General features: G+C 34.0%; 2 protein-coding genes across 2 annotated transcripts; both read left to right on the forward strand.

Annotated features, from left to right (window-relative positions):
- Window positions 1-1411: 1411 nt before the first annotated feature.
- Window positions 1412-12567, forward strand: LOC133201931 (uncharacterized). Its single transcript, XM_061337720.1, has 9 exons — window positions 1412-1418; window positions 2272-2469; window positions 2590-2781; window positions 3865-4502; window positions 4761-4848; window positions 7721-7837; window positions 8060-8208; window positions 8365-8500; window positions 12494-12567. Exons 1-6 carry the CDS (start codon window positions 1412-1414, stop codon window positions 7816-7818), a joined length of 1221 nt encoding a protein of 406 aa, XP_061193704.1. The 3' UTR covers window positions 7819-7837; window positions 8060-8208; window positions 8365-8500; window positions 12494-12567.
- A 9830-nt stretch (window positions 12568-22397) lies between these two features.
- On the forward strand, window positions 22398-23912 carry LOC133201932 (uncharacterized). The gene is made up of 2 exons (XM_061337721.1): window positions 22398-22458; window positions 22947-23912. Exon 2 carries the CDS (start codon window positions 22947-22949, stop codon window positions 23910-23912), a length of 966 nt encoding a protein of 321 aa, XP_061193705.1. The 5' UTR covers window positions 22398-22458.
- The last annotated feature ends 3759 nt before the right edge of the window (window positions 23913-27671 follow it).

Raw genomic sequence — 27671 nt, forward strand, 5'->3', positions numbered from 1 at the left:
CACCACTCGCCGGTGGAGGGCTGCAAATTTATACCTATACTTGGCACTTGGGGTCATTGAGAAGTGAGGGATCTTTTTCGTGCCAACACCTATCGCGACACGGGACCTCGGTTTATACGGTCTCATCCGAAGGACCGGTCTCCACGTCCAGCAGTGAATTCTAACCCGCAATGTAAGGATCAGCTCCTTACTTCGCGACTCTAGAGCAGACGCTCTAATCACTGCGCCACGCAAGCGACTCAGAGCTCCAGATAATTTTTTACCTTAAAGTGTATTTACTCCCTGATTTTCAAATCAATGCAGATTTTGCTTTTCAGCAAGATAATCAAAGAATACTTTGTTAATTTATTGCTCTTTTGACATCTAGGTGATTTTTAGCATGTTATCGAAATAAGTGTTTTTGAAAGAGGAATGTTTTTTTTTTTAAAAAAAGGACAGTTTCAGTATTTATCAATTAGGTTAATGAAATTTTAAAAATTTTGTCAGCTTTTAGCTATAACTAAGAAACATTTCATTTCTTTCACCAGAAAGACCTTTCGGTAGGCAAAGTTACCAAGGGCACTCAGAACTCCATTTAAGATTAGGTCTTTACGATCATAGGGTTACCGAGAAAAATATCCTTCCTTTGGCCAGATAAAATTAATCTATAGATTTTCATCCCAACCTGTCCCTCTAAAAATGTCCCGCCCTGTTGTTTTTGTTCTTTTTTCTTGTTTTTTTTTTTGTTATCTAAAATATATATTAGGTTCTGTTATATATAAAATGTTGGCATTGATCGAGGTAAAAGTTTTAGAGTAATTCCCCGTTTGCATTAAAAGTCGCGTGGCGCTATTTATGGCAAAGGAGCATGTGGAAAAAAGCAATTATTTTCAAACATAAAGGTTGTTGGCGGACTTTAAATGATATTATTGTGACAGAAATGTTAAATATATTGTATATAAGAACTGTTTAATAAACAGTGATAAAGACCCCATGCGTGTTTTGCGCAATTTTGACAATATCGACGTGTACGCGTCAAGAACGAAATTTGGATATTATATGAACGGTGGAAATCTGTGATATTTTCTGACATTTTATATTCAAATCATTCTCCCGATCTGGAAATCGGACTAGGTTATTTCGAATACATCAAAATTTCCTTTTGATAAAAATCCAAACACTGAGATAACATCAATTTATATTAGTTATATCGTACTTGTATCATTCAATTCGTGGTACGCAGTACTTTCGTAGTGTAATGCTTATTTATTATTTCTAATGCATAATTGTACGCCCTGTTTTAATTTTTAATGCGTATTTTGAAAAATTCAATGCATATTTCTGCAAATACACACCTTATCTGGAGCGTTGCGACTAAGTGATAGAAGTGAAAACAAAATTAATTACAATATTATACTTATGTTTGAGTAAAATGGCGGGTGTGACCGGTCGGCAAGGGATGCGCACGTCAAAACATGGCTGAAGCAAAATAATTCCTAAATGTGGCACCTGATCCCACCTCTGATGGTTTTGGAGGTCCGTGTTTGCTCTGCTCCCAATTTGTATTGTTTAGATGGACTTTGAGCTTGAATATTGTTTGTTGTCTCCATATTTCCATGTAAATCTCCCACAATGTTGATGTACATTTTTACCTATTCATGATTACCTGTAATGTTATTTATTAATATTTAATAAACTTATGACTGAAGGTTTATTGAACCAGCTTTTGTAGAATTTTTTAAATCTATTTTTCATTGGTTTCTTACCTTTGATTTCTGTACAGAACTTGCTTCCATTGTTAGTCCCCTATCGCTGAAACCGGAGGGGACTATAGGTTTCCTCTGAGTCTGTCCGTCCGTCTGTCTCTCTGTCTGTCTGTCCGTCTGTCAGTCTGTCCCACTTGGCTTTCCGCACTTTTTTCCTAAACGCTTGCAGATATTGAGCTGATTTTTGGTATGTGAGTGTATCTTGATGAGTTACAGATCAAGTTTGCATTTCGTTTCGCTTCATTGATATTTGACGGAATTATGGCCTTTTCAATTTTTAAGGGTTTTCCGCAATTTTCTTCTATACGCTTTCAGATATTGAGCTGATTTTTGGTATGTGACTTTACCTTGATTAGTTATAGAATAAGTTTGTATTTCGTTCCGCTTCATTGATTTTTGACGGAATTATGACATTTTCAATTCTTAAGGGGAACCAGATTACACTTGCCGGTAGGGGACTAGTATTGCTAAAGCAATATAATACTCTCAGAATGCTTGTGATTATGGACAATTTTTCGTTTGGCAGGTTTTGAGTACTCATCGGTCTCGCAGTCTTCGGTTCCTGAGAAGATATCGCCAATGAGGAGGGTAGACTACGCCGCCAAAGCTGTTGATGGAGACCCATTTACATTCATTCAAACGAAAAATGGAAGCAACAATTACTGGAAGATTACATTTGATAAACCCACCACGATATCATGTTTTACAATGTTTGTCACTGGAGGTTCGCAAATATCGGCTTCTATGCTGTTTTGGCTAAATCGTTAAAGTGTCTAGAAGTATGTCTGTAGGATTATAGGGAAAAAAATCGTCAAATTGCATTATTTTTTTTTAAATGTTTCAGGTGTATATACGATAAGTGTAAATTTAAGCTATCCACATTCAAAGGAGAAAATTTGCGATGAAATACCTGCAGAATCTCTGAAACACATCTACAAAATTAACGTTTGTTGTGACAGAGAGGTTAAGGTGGATTCTTTCATGATCACGCGCACAGATGTTGGAGTGTTACAGCTAAATGAAATATACTTAAAGGGTAGGTTTTTACACTTTAGTGTGTACATTTCAAATACATTTATCCATATTTCAACCGTTCACGGTAGCTCAGTCGGTAGAGCGCTCGCTCCGTGATCGGGAGGTCGTGAGTTCGAATCTCGGCCGCGACTGACATAAGTCGATAAAAAATGGGTAGCAACTGTTCCTTCGCCATGCGCTCGGCACTTTGAAGTGAAATTTGCAGGTCCTTCGAATGAGACCTTAACAACCGAGGCCCCGTGTCACTGCAGGCGTTGGCACGATAAGATCCCTCACTGCTCAATGGCCCTGAGTGCCGAGGAAAGGTCAAAATTTGAAGCCCTTCACCGGTATATGGTGACGTCTCTATATGAGTGAAAAATTCTCGAATGGGACGTAAAACAACATACAATCCATATTTCATTGCTCTACAAGTGTTAGAGTTAAAACAAAATGAAAAAAAAAACCCTAGAGAACTAGAAGACAATTAATATTCTCCTAGGAGAATTGATCTCCAAAAACTACATTGATATTGGCAATCAGAAACTCAAGCATCTTTTTAATATCAACTTCAGAGTACTTGTGTGTACAATCAGAGTGCCTTTTAACAAAATAATTTTATAAATGACCAATGACAAGGTAAGTACATTTACGCGTTCCATTTTTATTGAAAGAAGCAGCTGTCTATATGATGTAAAAATGCCTGGACTTCAATTTATCTTGGGAAATGGTTGTATAAAGTGTTGAAAAGTCGTACTTTTTCATACATACTAGAATATGTCTTATTGATTGACTGATTAGTTTTAAGTCCCTTACAAGGTTTTCCAATTTACTCATATGAGTCGTAATCAGAGGCCCATTAAGGGCTTCAAATATAGACTTGTACTCGGCAGTCGGGGTCATTGAACAGTAAGGATTCTTATGCGTTCTTATGCGTGTCAGTGCCTGCCGTGACACGGGGACTCGGTTTGAAAGTCTCATCCCAAAGACCCACTACTTTTATTTCAATGTGACAAGCGCTAAGAGAAGGAATAGTTGCTAACTATTTTAAATTATAATATGCCTTGTTGTGATACAGATTATGCGTTGTATTTTAAATTTTCAGGTTGCTGCAAAGGTTTCTACGGTTTTTCATGTACGAAATGCAATGAATCTTGCTCCACATGTGACGCAGCGAATGGGGAATGCTTATCATGCTCTCCATTCAGGTTTGGAGCCCAATGTGAGAAGGATTGTCCGTATAAATGTCTGGACGGGCTTTGTGATAGAGACACGGGACTATGTACAAGTTGTTATCCCGGAGCATATGGGCAGAAATGTACACCTTGTGAAGCAGGGAAGTATGGATATTACTGCAATCAGTCTTGCACTGACCATTGTGATAGCGATTGTGAAGCTGAAACAGGCAAATGCATTACGTCCAGGAGTTTTAATAACAATATAGATGTCTTCAATCAAAAGAATATTTCCATAGCTGTGGTAATCTTCTTAGCCTTAAATATAATTATAATAATTGCCCTCGTTGAGAGAAAAGCAATACTGCGGACATGTATGGCCAAGAAGTATGACACTTGTGAGACATATCGTGTAATAGAGTTGGAGGAAATTCGGCAGGACAATCAAAACGAATATGAGGAAATATGTCAACATGAGTATGTGAACACATTAGATCTGGGTGTCTCTATTGAGAAATTTGTAGAAAAAGTCAGACGTAAGATGATTGATTTTTTCAAGGAATTTAAGGTAAATTAAGAGCCATTTTCTTACTTATTTTGTTAATGCATGTAGCATGTTGATGTTATTTTGAAAAGCATAATGCTAGAAGGCAAATTATCATTCTACAGTTGAAATTATACCTACACTCATTTAATAAAGTTTGACAGACATCTATAATTTAACACACATATTACATTATATAAACTTTGTTTCTATATCCTAAACAGTTTTGTTTTTGTTCCTAAATGATTAAAATTTTCTCTCCTTTTTTGCATTTGATTGTAGGAAATTCCTTGTGAAACGACAGATGATCATCTCAACGCACTTCTTCCTGAGAATAGAAGGAAAAATCGTTACAAGAAAATATATCCAAGTATGATTAGCTGATAGAAAATCAGCTTTAAAGCTTTTATTCACAAAAAGGGGAAATACTAAAAAAAGCGTTTTGATTTCTTGTATGTTTTAGATGACTGTAGCAGAGTCGTTCTGGACTTGTGTGACGTAACTGGCAACTCAGATTACATCAATGCATCGTTCATAAACGTAAAGACTTTCATTTATTTAAATTTAATATAGCTTAAAGTGAAGTACAAATAAGAAACGTATGGAGCAGCCTAGAGGTTATTATTTTTTTTTAACAGAAATACATGTACTATAGGCAGTGTGCCTTGGTCAAGTCATACATAAATATTTAATGAATTATTTTTTTTAAAATTCTGTACGCCTTGATTTTTAAAGATTATTTTTGTTTTATGTAGAGAGATGTGTATGTCTTGTGTGTAATTATCAGAAATATATTTAGCTTCTGTTATTTTGGATTTAATTTCTTTTTAAAGGGATTCGAGAAAGATAGAAAATACATTGCTGCTCAAGGTAAAATGTCAAATTAAGAATAACTAGAAGCTAAGGTAGCTGCAGAACAGTAGCTCTCTTGTTGAGAAAATTTGGACAGACACACCAGAAAGCTACAGATCAAGCATTATAAAAAAACTTCGATTATCGGCGCCGCTTTTTGTCGCTCGCTTTGGGTATAATTTTTACGGATTTTTCCATTTTTTCCCGATCAGGAGCACACGGCGGGTGTGACCGGTCGACAGGGGGTGCTCACTCCTCCATGGCACCTGATCCCACCTCTGATTTTTTGGTGGTCCGTTTTGCTCTCCTATCGGTTTGTATTGTTTTAATGGTCTTTGAGCTTGAATTCTGTTTGTTATCACCATATTTCATTCTTGTATTATATGAGTTCCCCAGGTAAAAGCATGTTATCTGTTAATTAACCATATATTTTACTCATAATCCCGCAACAGAGAGTACTTTATTTTCTTCTAAAGATTCAAAATCACCCTATTCGCATTCCGACGTCCCTGTTGGTTCTTAGTAAAAATAACATTCCCAAGTTTATACATATTACCTTCTTTTATTATATAGACAATATAGATGATATTATGTGACCAACACCTACCCCCCCCCCCCCCCGCCACCCTCCCCCCAAAATAGATTTTCTCAGTATGTGTATGTTCTTTGATAGGCATAATTTTATTACGACTCCAATGCTTACGCCGGAATGCGAATTTTTAAACTGACATTCCAAGGCCATATAGGGCTGTTTGGTACCATTGAAAGATAAATAAAGTAACGAGATTATGAGTAAAATATATGGTTAATGAACAGATACCATGCTTTTGGTGAGGGGATATAATTCAGGAAACAGTACCCGAAGCGAGCGACATAACCGCGGTGCCATGAATCGAAGGTTTTTACAATGCTTGGATGTGTACATGTAGCTCTCTGGTTTGTTTGTCTGAATTTTCTCATCCAGAGAGCTACAGTTCTGTAGCTAAAGATAAGGGATATTTCTTTTGCAAATCACAACAGATCTAGAAATAACGATTAGAGAAGTTGATTTCTCTCCAGTAAATGCAAAATAAAGTAATGAATAAATATATTTAAAAAATTCTCATTATCAATATTTAATTGACATTGAAATTATATTCCATTTCAGGTCCATTTAATCACGAAACTACTGTTTTGTTTTGGGAAATGATCTGGCAATTTAACGTTACTAGAGTATTGATGTTGACTAAATTAATGGAAGGCGAGGAAGTAAGCTGATTATTTAGTATTTGTTATTAAGAATTTTATGAATATCTAGAACTTAAACGTATAGAGAACGTCATTCTGTACAACATATTTTTTGAAAATATGCGCGTATGGAAACTAGTTTTTATTGGTCAAATTGCTATGAGTGTCAAAATCTTAAAGCTACAATTTAATGGTTTTGGTTAAACATTCTGATTGTAAACACAAGTACTCTGAAGTTGATATTAAAAAGATGCTTGAGTTTCTAATTGACAATATCGATGTGGTTTTCGGAGACCATGTATTCCAACAATCTGTTGGAATTCCCATGGGTACCAATAACGCCCCCTTGTTAACAGACCTATATTTGTATTCATATGAAGCAGAATTTATTCAAAATCTTGTACATGAGAAAAAGAAATCTCTTGCTGTGGACCTCAACTCGACATATAGATAAATCGGCCACGTATTATCAATTAGCAATAATTACTTCTATTCATATGTCGACACTATATATCCCAGTGAGCTTGAAATAAAAGATACCACAAAGTCTGACACATCTGTTTCATATTTGGATATTTTACTAGAAAAAGGCGTACTAGTATATGGTAATCTAACAACAAAGCTTTATGATAAACTTGATGACTAACTTTTCAATTGTCAATTTCCCTTACTTATGCATCAATATACCTTTATCACCTGCATATGTGGTGTATATCTCTAAGTTGATTCGATACGCAAGAGCATGCTCTACGTACGAACAATTTCTAAAACGAGGTAAGTTATTGACAAACAAGTTGATGAAACAAGAATATCAGCAGTCTCTTTTAATGTCATCATTTCGTAAGTTCTATGTTCGATACAATACCCTTGTCAGCAAATACAATCTAGCATTAAGTCATATGCTGACTGACGTTTTTGATACTAATTGTTAGGCCATTTTTAAATACTGAATTGTCGACGAGTTATCCCGTTATTTCCCGATCATGACAAGGAGCACATAGGGGATGCTCACTCCCCCATGGTACCTGATCCCACCTCTGACGTATTGGAGGTCCGTGTTTGCTCTGCTCCGTATTTATATTGTTTTTTAGTAAACTTTGAGCTTGAAAACTGTTCGTTATCTCCGTATTTTATTTTTCTTTGGTTAATATCATGTATTACAGATGCAGTGCGTGCAGTACTGGCCTCAAACGGAAGAAAGGATAGGGCGCGTAAAGATTATCCCACAGAGCTGTCGTATAATGGAGTGCATAACAATTAGAACTTTTCTTTTAGAGAGGGTACATTTTCTTTTAAATTTTGTTAAGATTCTCGATGAATAAGTAGAAACTGTGATTTTTTTAAAATATAGTTTTGATATACAAAGGTTTCATTCTTTTCTATCAAACAATATGAAATACTTAGAAGAAAGCAACAATTCGTATGTTTTTATTTTTATTTTCAATGATAGTGATTAATGAAAAAAAACCAAACACATATATTCTTGTTTGAACTGTGTGCAGGATGGCGAATCGCGAACTCTAAAGCATTACCAATTTACGGGCTGGTTTAAGAACAAAGTTCCAAGTAATGTAAATGCAATAATACAGTTCCATAATTTGGCCAAATTTAAAGAGGAGGAGGAATCGGGACCAATTGTCATTCACTGCAGGTTTGGTGAAGTGTGGATTATGATTGAAAAAAAAATCAATTTCAATAAATAATATATTAATTATAAATTTGTTTCTGAAATTTTCATTAATTAAGGAACACTTTATTATAAAACACTGCTGTAATTAGGATTTTGATATATTTTCTTTAATTTAAGCGCGGGTATTGGGAGAACGGGGACATACGTAGCCTTTGATTACCTAATGGACGAAGCCAATAAGAAAGGAACTGTTGACGTCACAAACTGCATCGGAAAACTACGTCAGCAAAGACCGTTTATGGTGCAAACCTCGGTACGCTTAGTATTCAGTCATAAATAGTCGGCCAAGTTCGAATTGATATATCTCGTTTGTATACAATAATATGGTCAAGTATAGTTTTGGAAAACCTTTGATGAAATACGGAGATAACGAACAGTATTCAAGCTCAAAGTCCATCTAAACAATACAAATCGGGAGCAGAGCAAACACGGACATCCAGGAACTACTTAAAGATTGTTGACAAATATTAGTAGATATCGTGTAGCATGTTGAAAATATCGGGTAGTTTCCTATCTACAGTTTGCTTACTCTCCAATTTTGACGTGTAGAATTATATTATAAAACAAATATAATACATCACTTTACTCTTTTCTATTTCTGTTGCATTTAACTCTCATTATTTCGGCTTACACTAATTATGATAGCATATTACATAAACTTTGGAAAATTTTAATCATTCGATCGACACAGGATGATTAAATTAGGCATTTGATCTCACCTCTTATGATTTCATAGGTCTGTATTTACTTTGTTCGATTTAAACTAATTAACTGGTCTTTGAGCATAGTAACTAGTTCATTTTTTCCACATTTCATTGACGTGTATGGAAGGGAATTACCACCAAAAGTCTATTTATCTTGCTTTTATTCTTATTCTGCCTACTTCTATATTCTTTGTTATTATTGTAACTATATGTCACTTTATTGTTTTCATATTCGTCTTTATTACATTTCACTTTGAACCTTTTTCATTCTTCATTTTGTCCTTTCTTCTACGTTGCTTTATTCTTGTATACACGTTCTTTATTCTTTTAAATTGATACAGTTTCTTTAATGAATAATTATGATCATCTCTATTACAAATGTAAATTCAGTCACGCAAACCATGAAGCGCATTCAACGAGACGAAAACAAGTAGTGTGAATTTAATATAATGCTAGGTGGCAGGGTGGTAAAATTAGGTACGCAAACCCGGGCCAGGGTTATTCAAGATTTTTCAATTTTTTGCCTTCATACTTTATCAATCGAACCCAAATTTTCAAATGATGTATGTTATAGGTTCAGGTATGTACCTGGTGTCGTTCCTCCTGAAGGCTGGCTAGATGGTAAGACTTCCCCGGGAAGACTAGCTATATAGTGAGACTTCTCCAGGAGAAGTCTCACTATATAGCCAGTCTTCCGGGGGAAAGTCTCACTATATAGTCAGTCTTCCCCCCTTCATAGCAAAACTTCCCCCTTTAATTTTGTTTCCGAATATTTTTTTTTATTGTAAAACGATGTTTTTTATACTAACGTTTTCAGTGTTTGGATAAAAGTTAATTCTCTTTCCTACATGATTGAATAAATAAATATACGAATAAATAATTCAAACATTTTAATTGTAATTTTTATAATTAAAACATCTTAACCATGCAGGTAAACATAGGTAAATTGCACGTTTCTACGGGTAATGACCTCTTTACTGTTAAACTAATTATGTCTTTTTTCTTTTGATAAGAATCGTCTCTTAATACAATACCATAATCTGCTGTGCACGATAAATTTTTAATGCGCACTTTTATATTGATTGATTTGAAACTATATATATTTTTTTTTATATATAAGATCATTACCTTAAAATGCAATATATACTATCGTCGATGTAAATAAAACCCAAACCAAACACGGAAGGGGAATTCTTACTATGGTCGTTTAGGGCGGAAGGCTCACTATACAGTCATTGCCCCCCCCCCCCCCCCCCGAGGGGAAGTCTCACTATATCGCTAGACTTTCGGGGGGGGGGAACTCACTATGGGGGAAGTCTCACTATATGACTTCGGTAGCGGGGGTGGGGGGGGGCATCAAACATTTTTCTAGCCTTAACTTTTTACTACTGAAAATGTTCAATGAAAGTCTGGTTGCCCCCCCCCCCCCTCACTTTTTGTTGCAGTTTAGTTAAATAAGGGCCATGTACGTTGTGATGTATGAGTAAAATTTGGTTCTGAAAGAACTGAAAGAATTTTCCTCTTTTTTGTTTTATGTTTGTTTGTTTGTTTTTGTTTGTTTGTTTTTTTTTTGCTTGTCAAGATTTTTAGGTAAGTTATTTTTTTCTCTGGCTGCCCCTTTCAAAAACAATGCTACGTCTCTAAGTTTTATCTGTATTCGCTGTAAAAATTGGCATTATTTATATTCATGTATTTATATTTTGAAAATCTCAATATTTTAGATTATTTTTGGCGATTTTTGATTTCCAATTTGCTAAGATGGATAGACAATATCAAGCCGATATTTTACGTATTGTTTGCCAAACGAGACATTGGCAAAATAATTTTTTGAGTTATTCTGATGTCAAACACTGTGTGCTTACCAGAAATATTTATTTCTTTATTGAAAATGCTATTTCTATACAAAAAATTAATACGTATTTTCATAAAAATCGGGGGAAGTTTCTAGTATGCCCCGGTCTAGTCTGGTTCCGGCCACGCCTACCCTTGACGTTTCGCACTACTTTGCAGAGCATTATCGGTTGGCCAAAACCAGACTAGCTCCGTTACCCAGAATCACGCGGCTGCGCATGAACAGTTATTATCCTGAAATAAAGAAATGTCAGTTCAGTGGAAGAATATATAGGGGTCCTGAAAAACAACTCAATTTATAAGGGTATACTAGTTATTATCAAAATATAAAATATTTTTTATATCAATAAAACTGAAATTCAATCATCCAACAAATAACTTGAATAGGGTTATATTTTTCATGTGACAGAAAATACAAGATTTTCTTAAAACGAGTTATTTAAAGCAACAAAAGCACATTTGAAAGAAGAAATGCTTATAAATAGTTAAAATATAATGTTTAACACCAGAATAATTCATAAATTTGTAAGCTTTTTGTCCAACCCCCCCCCCCCCCCAAAAAAAAAAACCCAAAAAAAAAACCAAAAAAAAAAAACCCAACCCCCCCCCCCCCAAAAAAAAAATGTCAGCTTGATACTGCCTTCCCATTTTACCAATTTGGAAATCAAATATCTTCGAGAAAATCTAAAATATTGAGCATTTCAGTGCAATTTTACCGCGTATACAAATAAACCTATAACTAACATAACTTGAAAATTTGGGTTCGATTGATAAAGTATTAAGGCAGAAAATTGAAAAATCTCGGAATAACCTCGGCCCGGTTTGCGTACCTAATTTTACCAACACTCGCAGCGAACACCCTGCCACCTAGCGTTAAAATGCCGCATTAAATTCACACTACCTGTGTTCGTCTTCGCTGAATGCGCTTCATGGTTTGCGTGACTGAATTTACATTTGTAATAGAGATGAACATAATTATTTATTACAGAAACTGTATCAATTTAAAAGAAAAAAACGTATATACAAGAATAAAGGAATAAAGCAACATAGAAGAAAGGACAAAATGAAGAATGAAAAAAGTTCAAAGTGAAATGTAATAAAGACGAATATGAAAACAATAAAGTTACAATAATAACGAAGAATAAAGAAGTAGGCAGAATAAGAATAAAAGCAAGATAAATAGACTCTTGGTGGTAATTCCCTTCCATAGACGTGTTTCTTATATAATATGTTGTCGTCTTATTTTGTTAAATGTTTAGCTCTGATCAGAATAGGCAACGCAGAAAAAAAACCTGAATCACGAAATCTTACAAATATATGATATAAAAAATAACTAGATTTATTGATCGATAGGTAAAAAGAATTTCTTTTTTTATTTTTGTTAAGTTTTGTGACCTGGTGTCACGATTTCACAATTGGTATATTATATTTCCAATCTTTTGTTTCCTAAAATACTCTTACTTCCTTTCATCCTCTTCTCTGAAAGCTGTATGGTTTTAAGGACATTTAAAAAAAAATTACTAAAAAATCTGTTGAAACGATCTTCTTAGAGTTTTTATAGCCATGGTGCAAACTATATACTTGTATTGAGGTTTCAGTGAAAATAATAAGGAATTTTTTAAGTTTTAAGTTCTTCATTGAATTTTTAATGAAATAAAACTCTTTAATATGTATTAGATGATACTTTTCAGGAAGAGTACCGTTTTCTGCACGAAGCCTTATCTGAAAATCTCACACATTTGTATGTGGACGTCATATCCTGAAATAGAAGCATTGAGGAAATCCCAGTTATATCAAAGATATAAGTAAAAGAACAACCGTAAAGATTTTTAAAAAATGGGAAAAAAGAAAAGAAAAGAGCGGTCACTGACAATTTCAAATCATAATGACATTCATGGCATTGGAAGCTAAAACAGAATAATCCTTTTCAAATATATAGACTGTCATGAAGTTCTTTTGGATTTTGTGCAGGCAGTAGAGAAAACGATAAGCCGTAGAATAAACAAAACAAATTAAATTTATTAAATAAAAAAAAAATATAGAAAATTTCAAAACAAACACACTCTCGCGCACCCTCTCTCAGAAAGAAACAAATTATAACTTTAATTTGCAAACCAAATAATATTGACAATGAAATAAAGATTTAACTTTAAACACAATCAATTGTCAATAAAACAGATATTGGTTTCAAAACATAAACTCTAACTTTAACTGGAAACAATCAAATAATAAAGTTCAACACTGTATTAAGTGTCCGCAGAAAAAATTCACTTTTAATTAAACAATAACAGTAAATGTAAATTCCGTTAAATGTCAAAATTTAATTCTTATCAATGTTTTATTTCTTTAAACTGAATTGGAAGTTTGGCTTTTTGCTTTTCAATACCGTATAAAAACTGTTACATTAAACTTCACACCACTGGGCCTCCATACAACGAACACTCCGCCCCTTTGATTCCAGCCCTGGACTCACAGGTCTCCCACTGGACAACTTGAGAATTTACTCGTCATTATACTGCGGTGAACCATCACCAATGCTCTATACGCACTGTCCACGTACACCACGCCCTGTGTCACCAACTTGTTTTGGCCCCCGTCTCGACACACGACCCAAACTCCCTCATGAGGTCCTAAAACCTACTTCAGTCCCGGGTTTATAATCATAACCCCTCCGCACTGAAACAATAATTAGCTTATCTAAAACCTATACCCTACTCACTTAAACTACAAATAGTGATAACAAACAATACGCCCGTAAAGTTAGAACAAAACCCACAAATATATACACAAAAGAAAATTATAGCTTACCGGCTGGAGAAATAAATGCCCATGTAGTAAAATTACCGACTCCTTGGCTACCCGTTTACCAGACTAACTTCTGGAATTCGCCATGGAATATCGACTACAGGACAAAACCAAAACGTGGCCGCACACTTGACAAACAGCCACGACTCTCCCTGACCAAACCGGTCATACTAAAAATAACCTATTTACGAACACTCTCAACTACGGAACCAAAATAGGGATATAATTACAACTATTTACACATAAAACAACAAAACTGATAAGCAACATAATTCAACTTCATCACATAGACTATCTGTGTTTTCGTTTGTATTTTACTTTTGATTACTAGATACTAGATGGATTTCAGAGAGAGAGAGAGAGAGAGAGAGAGAGAGAGCATTCACTTAAGATGCAAATCCCAAATTGAACATATTGTATGAAATTCCTGTACCTCCGAAATTCCTTACTAAGTGTTGTAAAACTATAAATGTATTTATAATGTATTACATACATATGCATTCTCTTAACATGAAGAAAATAATTTTTTTTCTAATTTTCAATCCCAGTTTTATAACAGCAGAGCATGACATTTCTAGCGTGACCTGACAATACGAAACATGTATTAGATTTAAGGATGTCAATTTTGTGAATAATTCATATTCGAATATTCAATGAAAGTATTCGAATATATTCGAATATTCGATAAAATAAATAAAATCTGGTATATTTTGAATGCATCATCCTACTCTCATGAAAGGTTTAGTGTAGGTATTCTTATATTTTAAAATAAAATTGTATGAAAACTTTTGTAGGTGTTCAATAAGGGATTCCATTTGGTACTTGTCAATGTTTGAAATAAATAAGTGATTTAAATGTAGAAAAGTATAATTTTAACAAATGATACATGTATATTTATAGTAGCTCCAAATGAGGAACCAGTCGTCTTACCTAAGGCAAGATAGTCGTATACTGTTCAGATTTCAATACGTGTAATTAATTACACTTATCAGCCTAATAAGAGATATGATTATAATCTTCGATACAATGTTTTTAAAATATAAACAAACAATTCCATAGACAATTTTCCTAGGTAATTGACTAATTTCACGATAATGAATATAAAATTCAGGATTATGTACAACCTGAGATAATCAAGTAATTTACTCATTTATTCTAAAATTGAGCCCTTTACAATATTAATTACAGCCTAATTCTATCGGATATTTATTTGAATGATCAATTAGATTTGTTTTGATAGGTATACTGTTCACGTCTTGTAGACATTCTAAAAGGTTTTCATTTCGTTGTCCTCGATTCTAGATTCGATCGTATTTAACTAATAAAAACTATGAAAGTACGTTTTGTATTATACATAAGACATTATTGTATAAATCTTAAACACCTTACTCAAAACAAAATAATATAGTAGATCTATATAAGATAAGAAAATAGCGAAAGAAATCGGGCGATGGAAATTGATCGCTAGTAGATTAAACAGGGATAATTTCAGCACTGTTCCAATCAAAATTTATTAATCACAGTACTTTTTTTATGAAACCCGAAAAACACCGAATATTCGAATCTTAAATTCATATTCGAATATCAACTTATCGAATGAATATTCGAATGTTCGAATATTCGTTGACATCCCTAATATTTAGATTCATATACTAGTATATGGTTTTGAAACCAACTGAAGGTTATTTTAAGCTTCAAATTACACTTGTTGAGAAATGAGTTCCATCTTATTCTACTTGGCAAATTCAATAACATTAGGAATGCCAAAATTGATCCCTTTACACGTGCTATAGCAGTTCATATTAGATGCAAAGATATCTTTGAACATAAGCAAGACAAAAATACATGTATGTAGAATTTTTAAAATGATTTTTTTTAATTATGTGTGATCATTAACATGAAGTTGTTTGATCGTGGATTTTCAAAAAATAGTTTTTTTCTGTTCATTCTCAATTTTGAATAATGTTTTGAACCATTGTTCTATATAACAATTCGGGGCTAAATGAATATGATTTGAGTTACCGTAAACTGAATAATACATTGTTATAAGAAGGTTTTACTTCAAGTAAACAAACTGTCAGCATTTATTCAAATATTGCTTTTCAAAGAATTGGATATATGGAAATAACGAACAGTATTCAAGCTCAAAAGTTCATCAAACAATACAGAACAGGAGCAGAGCAAACACGGACCTCTGAAACATCAGAGGGGGATCAGGCGACATGGAGGAGTGAGCATCCCCTGCCGACCTGGTCACACCCGCCATGTGCTCCTTGTCATGATCGGGAAATAAGGGAAAAATATGTCGACAATTCAGTGTGTAAATAATGGCCTAACAATTAGTATGAAAAACATCAGTCAGCATTTGACTTAATGATAGATTGTATTTGCTGACAACGTCATTGTATCGACCATGGAATTTACGAAATGATGACTTTACACGAGACTGCTGATATTCTTGTTCATCAACTTGTTTTTCAATAACCTACCTCGTTTTAGAAATTATTCATACGTAGAGCATCTCTTACGTATCGAATCAATTGAGAGATATAAACCCCGTATGCAGGTGGTAAAGGTGTATTGCTGCGTAAGTAGTAAATTCTGTTTAGAAATATTTGTACTTGTAAAATTAACAAGTACTATTTCAAAGAGAAGAATTCTTATTAGAAAAAGAATTTTCACTTGTGTTTAAGTGCTATATAGGAAAATTTTTGGTGAAGCTAATACAGCCCATTGTGTTGGCAACGTTTGATTATCTGCTGTATGGATATGTTTTAAATCTAGAATCCCTCAAACTCAAGGCAGTGCACTGCTAACATCATGTCCTTTTTTGGTCCAGTGCCGTAGTATGAAATGATCATCAACAGAAACGCCTGATGAACAATTATTTGGCAATTATAAAACATGGTCTTACCGTGACAATCTCCAACCAAAAATCTGTCTTAACCTCAAAAGTTAGCTTGTTTTATGTTTATCAAAACAAAATTTTATGTGTCTGTTGTTTTGTAATCGTGCCAATTTAAATAATTATGTAATATCAATTTGACTGATTGTATTGATTTTCTATTGATCGTTTTTTTTCTTGAAGACTTGACACTATTACACTGTACGTACCAATTTACTCATTTTTAAATCTTAATAAATTGTATATATTACAAATAATGTCGAAAAAAATATAGACTACCGACGAACTGATTGCTTTATCAATATTTTCTGTATAGTGTATTCAGACAGATACACTTGTGACAGTAATTACACTAATGTTTATCCAGATATTATGAAAGTGTTCGTAACAATGTCCTTTTAAATACCTCTAGCAGCACTCATTTAGAATGGGGATGTGATATTGCATTCAATGTGAAAATACCATGTACGACTAATAATTAAATTTGGTCTTAATTTTCAAATCTAAAAGCATAATGATATTGTACTAAATTATCTACTCTTAAATCGTTTGCTAGCATGTATTCAAACTATCCCTAGTACTGATTAGGAAAAAAATATATGCCATTAAAGAAATTCGGAATTTTCTTTTACAAGAAATAAGGAATATAAAAATATCTTAATATGAATGTACAAAATATAAAAGTATCAGTAAAACTCTAACGAAACATTAAATATAGATATGGATATCGACGTTTTGACATGCAATTGTTTCGTTTTCTTTCGTATCTGTACAGAATGCAATAATCAAATTGTAGAGCACGTGAGCCTATTAACTATAAGAATTGGTACTGAAATAAGAGACTATATATCCATGGTTCAGGTACACTGGCAGAGTTTCATAGTGTTTTCAGTATCATTTTCAAACAGTTTACTCATTCTCATAATGAACTATCATCGATTTCTTTAAAAATCTTAACCAATGTTTATGTACATATCAATGAGAAAGCTGTAAAAGCTCTGAATATACGTCGGACATTGTACTCTGGCTTAAAATTATCTGAAACTCATTCAAGGAAGTACTTTCAATTTCTATTAAGAGTAATTTATCTAAGTTCTTAAAAAATGGGAATGTTTTATATTGTATGTTCAAGATACATGAGATTTATCTATGATTATTTAATCATTTAATGAAAATGATTTTGTTTTGACTTTTGATATTTAAACTTCAAATACAATAAATGAATTCAAACAAGGTGAAAACAATTGCAGGGCTGTTTAATCTGGAAGCAACATTGTTGTTTTGGGAAATGGTTTGCAAACTAAAGCTACAAAAATGTTGATGCTTACAAAATTAATGTAAGATACCTGTGTGAGCACACTTAAGGTTTATTTTTTTTTTTTGAAACTAACACACAAAAAGACTGAACAACGACTAGCCACCCTTCGCCATAAATTACTTTCAGGTTTCGTTGGGTTGGCTGATAGGGATCAGTTTGTCTGTCCGTTCCTTGTTCATTCTATTCATTGGATATTTCTTGACTTGGGTAAATTTTCTCTCCCAAATCTTAATTGGTTATACTTCACTCACACAGTGCCCATGGGTAATGATATGCAGTGAATTTTATCCAAGTGTCTTGATTAGTGTTGTCAAATCGGACGATTTTTAGTAACCGGTTACTCGCTTAGCTTTCCGATCGAGTAACCGGTTACTCGGATGGTTTTTCTTTAGATATAAAACATTTTTGTTCGCGATATATCAGAGCTCCCACTGGAGCGAAAATATTTTTCGCCACTTTTCGCGATGAAAGGAATCGCATTCTTTCATCTTGTCTTGACAAGTGTATATGCTAACCCTGAAACACTCCACTAATAGCACAATTTCAATTTGTTTATATCACAGGCATTGTTTTGAAATTGTAAAATTTAAAGTTGTATCCACTTACAAAACTAATATAGGAATTATTTCTACATTTATACAATTAATTTGATACTGATATTAGCCAACTCTTGACAGTAGATGTCCTCTTGTTCATAATATTTTTTTAGCCGGGGGGGGGGGGGTTACAGACTTACTAAAGATATATGACATTTTTTTAAAAATGAAAAAATAATATAATAGATGAAAATTTTAATCATATCAACAATTTAGTTTGAAAAGAAGTAATTAAAATCAAGTTTAAAACATGGCTTAATTTAACAACTTGGACACTGGGTGTATGCAAGTAAATTCACATAATTGAAAATAATTCAGCGTAATTGACAAAAGTATTGTTTTGTTTCCAAGCCAGTATCTCTTTCACTCTTTGCCAGTTTATGGTATAATGAACACACTATTTTGACTTTAATCAGGTAAAATTAGCAGCCATGCTTTGCAATTTTCGTCATGTTTTCCTACTTTCGGTTTTCAAAAAACAATCTATATATATAGAACACTCCGTAATCGTTGGCTGTTTTGCACTTTATATATTGCTGGATTCACAATTAAACTTCAGTCTGAGGTGGTTCAGAATATTAGTTGTCCCACCCGTTTATGTTAATTCCATTTCACATAATTCACACTTCATAGATTTAAATTCAGCTATTCTTTTAAAAATGTTTCGATGCATGTGACGGCATCTTCTTTAATCTTGTACTGAGGACTAGCAGAGGTTTACGGTTTATGTGAGGTAATTATAATTAAATGTGGTTTATTTGATGTAATTATAATCATATCTAGCCATCGAAACTTGAATACCCCTTGGGAATCAAAGCCATCAGTTAGATAAACTGTGAAATACTAATTAAAATAAATCAATCGTATTCGTAAAACGCTAGGTCGAGACTTACGTTAAATAACTGTAAATAAAATTGAGACATCATAGACAAAAATACATTATTCCTACTGATTTACTCTATAAAATTCAATATATCCGAGTAGCCGAGTAACAGTTTTACTAACCGATACTCGCATTGTCCGACGATTAACCGGTTAACCGGGTACTCGTTGACTACACTAGTCTTGATAAAAGGTCAAGGTCAAACAGGGTATCTATTTAAAATCCTTGTTGTAGAATATTTTTGTTCCTCTGGCCCATATCTTGCTAATACTTCAATGGTTTTCTGCAATCTTAATCAAAATAGTAAGTTCAAAAAAGGTCAGTGAGTAAAATTCTTCTTTGGGGTATATAATGTCTCTCTTGTATAAGTTTGGTTTCCAGTCCTTTGATCGTGGATGTGCAATGTTGAACCAGATTGAAGGTAAATTATATGTATATTATATATACATATAACAATATGTAACTCAATAATTTTTTAGCTACATAGCTGGTAGCCATTGACTCAATAAGATTTAGATGACATTTGGAGAAAAAAAAATTCTGGCTCTCCTTAAAAAAATGCAATTATCATGTTTTTCCCTTTCTCAAAAACGCAATCTTTCTCGAATATTAAACGTTACGTGCATATGGAGTTTAGGTCTCCCAACTGATTCGAACACAGGAACATGTTCTTTTTACGAATAATTTCTAAAACGAGGTAACAATTGACAAATAAGTTGATGATACAAAAATATCGACAGTCTCGTTTAAAGTCAACATTTTGCAAATTCTATGGTCGACTCAATGATCTTGTTAACAAATACAATCTATCGTTATATTAAGTCGAATGTTGATTGTCTTTTTCATACAGATTGTTAGATCATTATTTTAACACTAAATTGTCTGCAGATTTTTCTGTTCAACCCATTATGACAAGGAACACACGGCGGGTGTGACCGGTCGACATGGGAAACTTACTCCGCCTCCATGGCACCTGATCCCACCTATGCTATATTTAGAGATCAGTGCTTGCTTAGCTCCCGATCTGTATTGTTCAAATGGACTTTTGACCTCGATTACTGTTTGTTTTCTTCATATTTCATGGTTTCTTCAGAAATAGTCTTATACAAGTCCCGTTTACCCCCGTGTTTTTAATATTTACAAGCACAGCAAGTTCAACATCTCAATGTTATCAAAATTTCCAATATGATATATATATATATATATATATATATATATATATATATATATATATATATATATATATATATATATATATATAAAAGCAAATAACAAATCATTGAATATGTTTAAATGGAAAATGTAGGGAACATATTTTAGGAAAAAATATTCCGTCCTGATTGACTCATGGACCATTAGGAAATTCAATCCGATTGGAAAATGATATTTTATACTATAAGCTTATAATATACATGTTTACATCACAATAATGATACTTAACCGAGGTTTAAAGAAAAAGAACGCATAATCTGATGCTTTCCATAAATTGTCTATCAATGAAGAATGAATTGAATATGGTCTTCTGCATATCAGTATATAAGCGTATAAGCATGTAAAGAATACCCTATAGCTGTATTTTGATAAAGTTCAATGAATAAGACGACACGGCCCCAATTGTTGTTCACTGCAGGTACAGTAAAACTTGTCTAATCTGGAATGTTTTCTGATCCGACCAATTTCTATGGAACCAATGCTGTATGGTGTAATAATATACTGAATGGAGAAAGAAATGTAGAGTAATATAATATGTGCAATATTTTTGACTGCTTGGCCAAAAATTAAGAAAACTAGTCAGATGTGTATCTTTGTTACTGTGCAATAAAATTGTTGTTCAAAATTACTCAACCGTGAAATGTATGACGTCACGTAGGGAAAGTAGTGAAAAGCCAAAAAACACGTGCATATTGATGATTGCAAGTTTGTTAACACAATCTGTTGTACTACTTGATGCACAGAAGGTATACACATCGTTTTTTCCATATTTACAGTCAATATGAATCTCTTGCAATCATGGTACGGCTGACAAAAGTTCCAATGCGTCGAGTAATTGAATTGCCTAATCGAAGAAGAAGGCAACAACTGCTGTACAGTTTGTCGTTAATTTTTTCACCATAGTAAATTTTATCTGTTGCCAGAGAGGAACTGGAATGGTTTCCAACCAACCGTGACGTTGACGCGTAACAACGCAACATCAAGATGGGGTTTTTCATCCTGCCACCTTTATAATCATCACGGCACTGCCACTGAAACCGATAATAATACAGTTGGCAATCATAATCATTACATTCATCCAAAAACTGAAAGAAACAGATTGCTTTTTTGGTCCTTGAGTTCGTCATGTTTACGTCGGTGTTACTCTCACTCGCGCATGTGTTCGTCATGTACCTTATTTTTCAGCATTTCACCCCTTGGAAAATGTAGCCAGAATTTGTCAAGACTTTCTCGCAAACATTCACATTTACTAAATCAACTGGCCTTCGTAAAATCTATCTCTTTCTCCAATCGAAAATCTGTGGGATAAAATGGACTGTAGGGTTTGAAGGCGTCGGAATGACACAGCTACTCTCGACCAACTAAGGATATGACAGATGCGCAAGGGAGATAATGAGAATTTTTATTTTCACTTTTGGGGGGTACCGTCATATGAATTTCACTAACACATGAATTATCAGTTAAAATTAAATAATATTTTGTTAACTTGTTGATGAAGGATGATATCAGAGAGGTTAAGCAAATGACCGTGTACGTCTACGTGTACGTGTAGCTAGGGAAATCCCCTAATTTACTGCGATTTACGTCATCAGCTTTGCATACCGCGTAATTCTACAAGTTGTACACAACGCGTGAATTCACAAGTATACGGAGGTAAGAACTTGTAGCTATTTAAACTCTAATAATGGAATTTTTTTTTTTCATGTGGTGTTTGTTGTGATGTTGAGAATTTATTACGTACATCTGTGCACCTTTTTTGATCAAAGTAATAGAAATATTTGACAAAATTGCTTGCTTCCGATATGCAAAGTTATTAGAGTTGTCTCGAACTGAACCGATAGGTGGCGCGTAAATCGAAGGTCACTTCCGGGTAGTACCCGACTCGTAGAACTCTAATCTACACTTACAGTCGCCGTTGGTAAATTTTCATCAAGAATGTAAGTATTAAATGAAGTTTTTTGTCTAAAATTATTAAAGACGAATTTTACAATGAAAATATTGATATCTATGTTTTGGTTGGCATTGATAACATTTTCAATCACGTATATTTATCGAGTAAAACATCGAGGAAATTCGCAATCTTAAGAAATACAAACAAATCACTCGAGCTTAACACATGAAAAATGCTATAATCACAAGTATATTTCTTGGGAAATTTGATTTTATATTAAAATGGATAGTTATGATTTTATTTCTGTTTGCATATTTGTAGGAAATAAGTAAAAAAAATCATGAAATGTCATGCATGTACATGTAGTCTATACCCGTCCATCACGATTTCCGTGACACGGTTTACACTGTGCATATTGTTGTTGCTTATTTTCTTACAGTTTGACAAACACTTTATAACTGTTTTTAACTTTACATCAATTTGTTTTGAGTAATAATCCTTTTGAGTTCATGCGATATTTATATTTTTTACTAGATGGGGAAAAAGTATTGCTGTGTGCCATTATGCCACAGTACGTCAGACAGTCTAGATGAAAATGGAAACAAAATATTTATGAGACGTTTCCCAATTGGTGAGAAAAGAAAGAAGATAAGAGCTATGTGGATTTCAAGAGTTAAAAATATTCGTGCAAATTTTAAAGTTAATGACAACACGAGAATTTGTTCTAGACATTTTGAAGAACCTTACACTGAACATTCAGTTCCCACAATTTTCCCTTCTAAGGAACAAAAGCCACAAAATACTAGACGTCCCCTTGTAAAACATGATTTGAACTGTTCTTATGACTATGAAAAGAATGTTACAGATGGTGAGGATTCAGTTTCCCTGGGTTCTAACCTTACACAGGAAGATGAATCGCATATTGTGACTTTAACTATTGACAGCAATGAGAATATAAATCCACAGGACAATAAAAATGTTTGCCTGCAACATGTCTCCACTCAAGCTGGAGAACCACAAGTTACTGACGTAAAAGAATGTAGTGTGGAGTCTAAGCTTCTTTTCATGTCATATGAAGATATTAGACATGATGATAACAAAATAAGATTTTATACAGGGTTCTTATCATCTTCCATGTTTTGGTTATTCTTCTCAACTCTCATGAAACATGGTGCTGACCGTCTTAGTTATTGGGAAGGAAACACAAGATCTCTTGGTGAAAAAAATTACCATGTTAATAATAGTGCTAAACCTGGTAGACAGAGAAAACTTAGACCTGTAGATGAGTTTCTGATGGTGTGTATGCGATTAAGACAAGGAATGCTGCAAGAGCATCTAGCAGACTTATTCAGAGTCTCAATGTCTTCAGTGTCCCGTATTATGAACACATGGATAAATTTCATTTATGATCATTGCAGGTCACTTGTCTGTTGGCCTACAAGAGAACAAATTTTATGTAATCTACCACAAGCATTTCAAACTATCCTGACGTACGGATAATTCTTGATTGTACCGAGTTCTACACTGAAAAACCATCATCACTTAGTGCTCAGTGGGCCACCTGGTCTGAATACAAACATTCGAATACATTTAAAATTTTGATAGGGGTAGCACCAAATGGACTAGTTACGTTTGTTTCCAGACTGTGGGGGGGGGGGGGGGGGGGAGGGGGGGCAACACATCTGACCGTCATATAACAATGCACGATTCTCTTTTGCCAAAATTATCTGCTGGTGATGTAATCATGGCAGATAAGGGTTTCACTGTTGAAGACCTTCTCCCTGTAGATGTTGGCTTAAATATACCACCACGTATACCAGGTCATAGACAAATGACCACTCAAGAGTTTTTTCAGACCCAAGGCATTGCATCGGCCCGTATTGTAGTCGAGATGAAAATGGAACAAATCAAGAACTATCGCATTTTGAGTGGAACTCTACCATTATCAGAAGCACACTTGGCAGAACAGATGATTTTTATCTGCACAGCATTGACTAACCTGCTTCCACCTCTGCTTACATAAAACAATATTCAGTTTCATTTTGTTAAATTGTTAAGGATTGAAATTATAACAAATAAATCTGAGATTTATAATATTCTCTTTTAATTCAATTTTCAAATTGCATGGGTTAAGCGAGTATCTAAAAATGCCATTATTTTAAAGTATAGTATGTACAATGTGTACAAGTATTTGAATATCAATAACGCTTGTATAATATAGAGTAGTGTACTAATATATCAAGTGACTAAGACATAATAAATGCAAGTGTTATGCGAAAGTTCACATGAAGTTCAATTATTGCCTGAACTGCTAATACAAGGCCTAAGAGTATAAGCCACTTTGCTCACCTGAGTCACAGGTTTTAACCTCTTTATTCTAATAAAACATATTGATCCTATATTGTGGCCCCATCCTAGCCCAAGGAGTTATAACCAAACTTGAATCAACACAGATTGCTTTGATATCAAAATAATACACATGGATCTGATAAATGTATTTTTATTGGATTTTTTTTGTTTTGTTTTTTGCACACATGCATTATTAGTCCCCTACTGGTGACTATAGGTTTCATCTGCATTTGTCCGTCTGTCTGACCCACTTGGTTTTCGGCACTTTTTTCCTAAATACTTGAAGATATTGAGCTATTTTTGATGTGGAGTGTATTTTGATGAGTTATAGATCGTTTGCATTCCGTTTTGCTTCAATATTTTTTTTACTGAATTATGACATTTTCAATATCATACGGTAACCAGATAACACTTACCGGTAGGGGACTAGTATTGCTAATGCAATACTTTCAGAACGCTTGTTAAGTTAGACCTGTTCTGTTGAAGTCATTACTTAAAGAAATGATATAGAGGGTTATACTGCATGACTATTAAGGAAATAATTAAACTGAAATAAGTATTTATATACTTTTCTCAATTTCTGCATACCTAGCAACAGTAAAGCGGTTTGCCCTTTTTGATACGTCGAGTGAAAAGTTCAGGAATCACACAAGTAACATAAAATTTCCTTAGTTTTACAAGCATTTCAGCCCACATATTTACATCAAACTTAATCCTTTGGACATTAAAGCCCTTCCGTGTCCACACTACAAAATCAACCCATTTTAATTCATACAAACCTAACTGCCCTTGTACCTGATACATATAATTGTGATTTAACTTTAACACTAGAGTATTATGATCAGAAAGATGACAACAAAATGAACTGTCTTGGGCACATTCAGCAGGAGTCATATTTCTCCATTTATTATCCTTATGGCCATAGGGACATTTAACCTCTACTAACCCATTTCCACAAATTTTACACAAAATCAAACCATCGGCACTGGCACCGAGGAATGGATATTTAGGATTGACATGAAGACCCCTACTACAATATTGCACATTTTCCTTTCCACATTTTAAAGAGTGTTCTTTTACATAAGCTTTAATACCCTTCTTTTCATTGCTCCTTCCGTATGTTAGGCTTTTTACCTGGTGAGGGGGTTGGGTATATCCCATAAGTCTACGGACAAGTGCATCTGGACATGCAGTTTTTCTTTTACATACATCACCAATTTGTGAGGCGGTTATTAAATATTTGCGTGCTTCCATCCAATTGTTATTTATAGACTGGCCCCGTGTTCCTATTTCCAGATTCTCACATGTTTCTGATGATAATTTTAGATTTTCTAAAAACTCCTGAAACTTCTGTTGGTACACAGCAGTGTTAAGGTCAACATCATCTGGTATTTCCTCAGTATGTACTTCATATGCTGAAAGAAAACTGCTTATATCTGCTGGTTTACACCCAAGAGTCTGGTATAGAACACATCTTGGATTTACTTCACCAATTTCAGACATCAAATCTTGCAAGAATTGATCAGGGTCTTTACAGGGACCTGCTTGGTACACATCAGGGTAGGGTTTTCCTGTACAACGTTCATTTTCAGATAACTGGATATCAATCACTCTCATAGGATCTTGCCTCTTTTTCAATGGCCGAGGTCTGTTCCATTGACATTCTTGGGAAGTACAAGCATTCTTGACTTTTGAGACAGTGTACATCAAGGCACCTACATGAGCACACAAACCACACTCTCCAGCTTTGCAATTGCAATAAGCTGATTCTATTTTCCCAGTTTCTTTAACTAGACAGACATGTAGGGAATAATGGTCAGTCATTTTTCCACAAATACCCACACTAACCTTGGTTTTCATGGATGGTTTACAGTCTGATTTTATGTAGCAGTAGTCAGACTTCTCAGAAACTGCATTATAAAAAATGTAAATATAACCCTCTGCAGCAAATTTTTTAGCTTTCTTCATATGCCGTTGGAAACGTGCTTTTTTCCCAGATGTAGGATTTTTTTGGTAAATAAAATAGTTGTCAATATCTTTTTCATTTAAAGGAGGAAGACAATCTACAGAAATGTTTCTCCATGGTTCAGTTATTTCATTCATGGGTGTTACACAGGGTGTGTCGTCAAGATCAGACTCAGACGCTGAATCACTGGAAGAATCATTCCCAGACTGCATCGCTCTATACACTCTTTTCACAAGAACTTCTTTCTTTCCACTTCGTTTAAGACCTCTTGTAATCAGCCATTTTTTCAACTGGTCCACCTTCCAGGTTCTTAGCACTTCTACAGACTCGTGTTCTGTATCTGACATGGTTAGGGGATCTCTACAATTTTAAAAAAAATATTACAACTAATATCTTTGCTAACATTTACATAGCATAGTCACATTTAACCCCCCCCCCCCCCCCCAAATGAAAGAAACTAGAGTACCCATAAATATTAGGCTTATTTGTATATCTTTAACGATTTCATACAAACTTATACACTCACATTGTAGCTACATGTATTATCTATCATGCATTAGTTTAACTTTACATTTATATACACAGACACTAGACGCATAGTACACTAACATGGCACTGTTATGCACATAAGTAAAGACGATATAAGATTATTTTACTCCAAAATTTAAGCTTAAAAACATAATTTATACATGTAAAACAGAATTAATTAATTCGAGAGTAAATCGTGCGTACTACAGCACACGCACACAAAATCGAAAGTTAATAGTGCGCTGGTGCGTACTAGGCCTACATGTACAACATGCTGTACAATCTTGTGCGCTGTATTTGATTATTGTGCATGTATACAAAGCTAATTTTTCTGCTATAAAAGATAAGAAACTGTTTGGCTTAAATATTGTCTCATTACTCACCGTCTCTCAGTGCTTGTCATGTCGATACACATA

Source organism: Saccostrea echinata, unplaced genomic scaffold (assembly GCF_033153115.1).
Source record: "Saccostrea echinata isolate AGI-Se365-2 ecotype Australia unplaced genomic scaffold, CSIRO_AGI_Sech_v1 ptg000046l, whole genome shotgun sequence".
Lineage (NCBI taxonomy): Eukaryota > Metazoa > Mollusca > Bivalvia > Ostreida > Ostreidae > Saccostrea > Saccostrea echinata.

Bases quoted from the DNA above. Each gene is read 5' to 3' on its own strand.
- LOC133201931 (XM_061337720.1), top strand. The intron at 4,503-4,760 runs GTAAATTAAGAG...ATTTGATTGTAG, and splicing joins ATTTTTTCAAGGAATTTAAG to GAAATTCCTTGTGAAACGAC. The intron at 4,849-7,720 runs GTATGATTAGCT...CATGTATTACAG, and splicing joins TTACAAGAAAATATATCCAA to ATGCAGTGCGTGCAGTACTG.
- LOC133201932 (XM_061337721.1), top strand. From the start codon at position 22,947: ATGGGGAAAAAGTATTGCTGTGTGCCATTATGCCACAGTACGTCAGAC.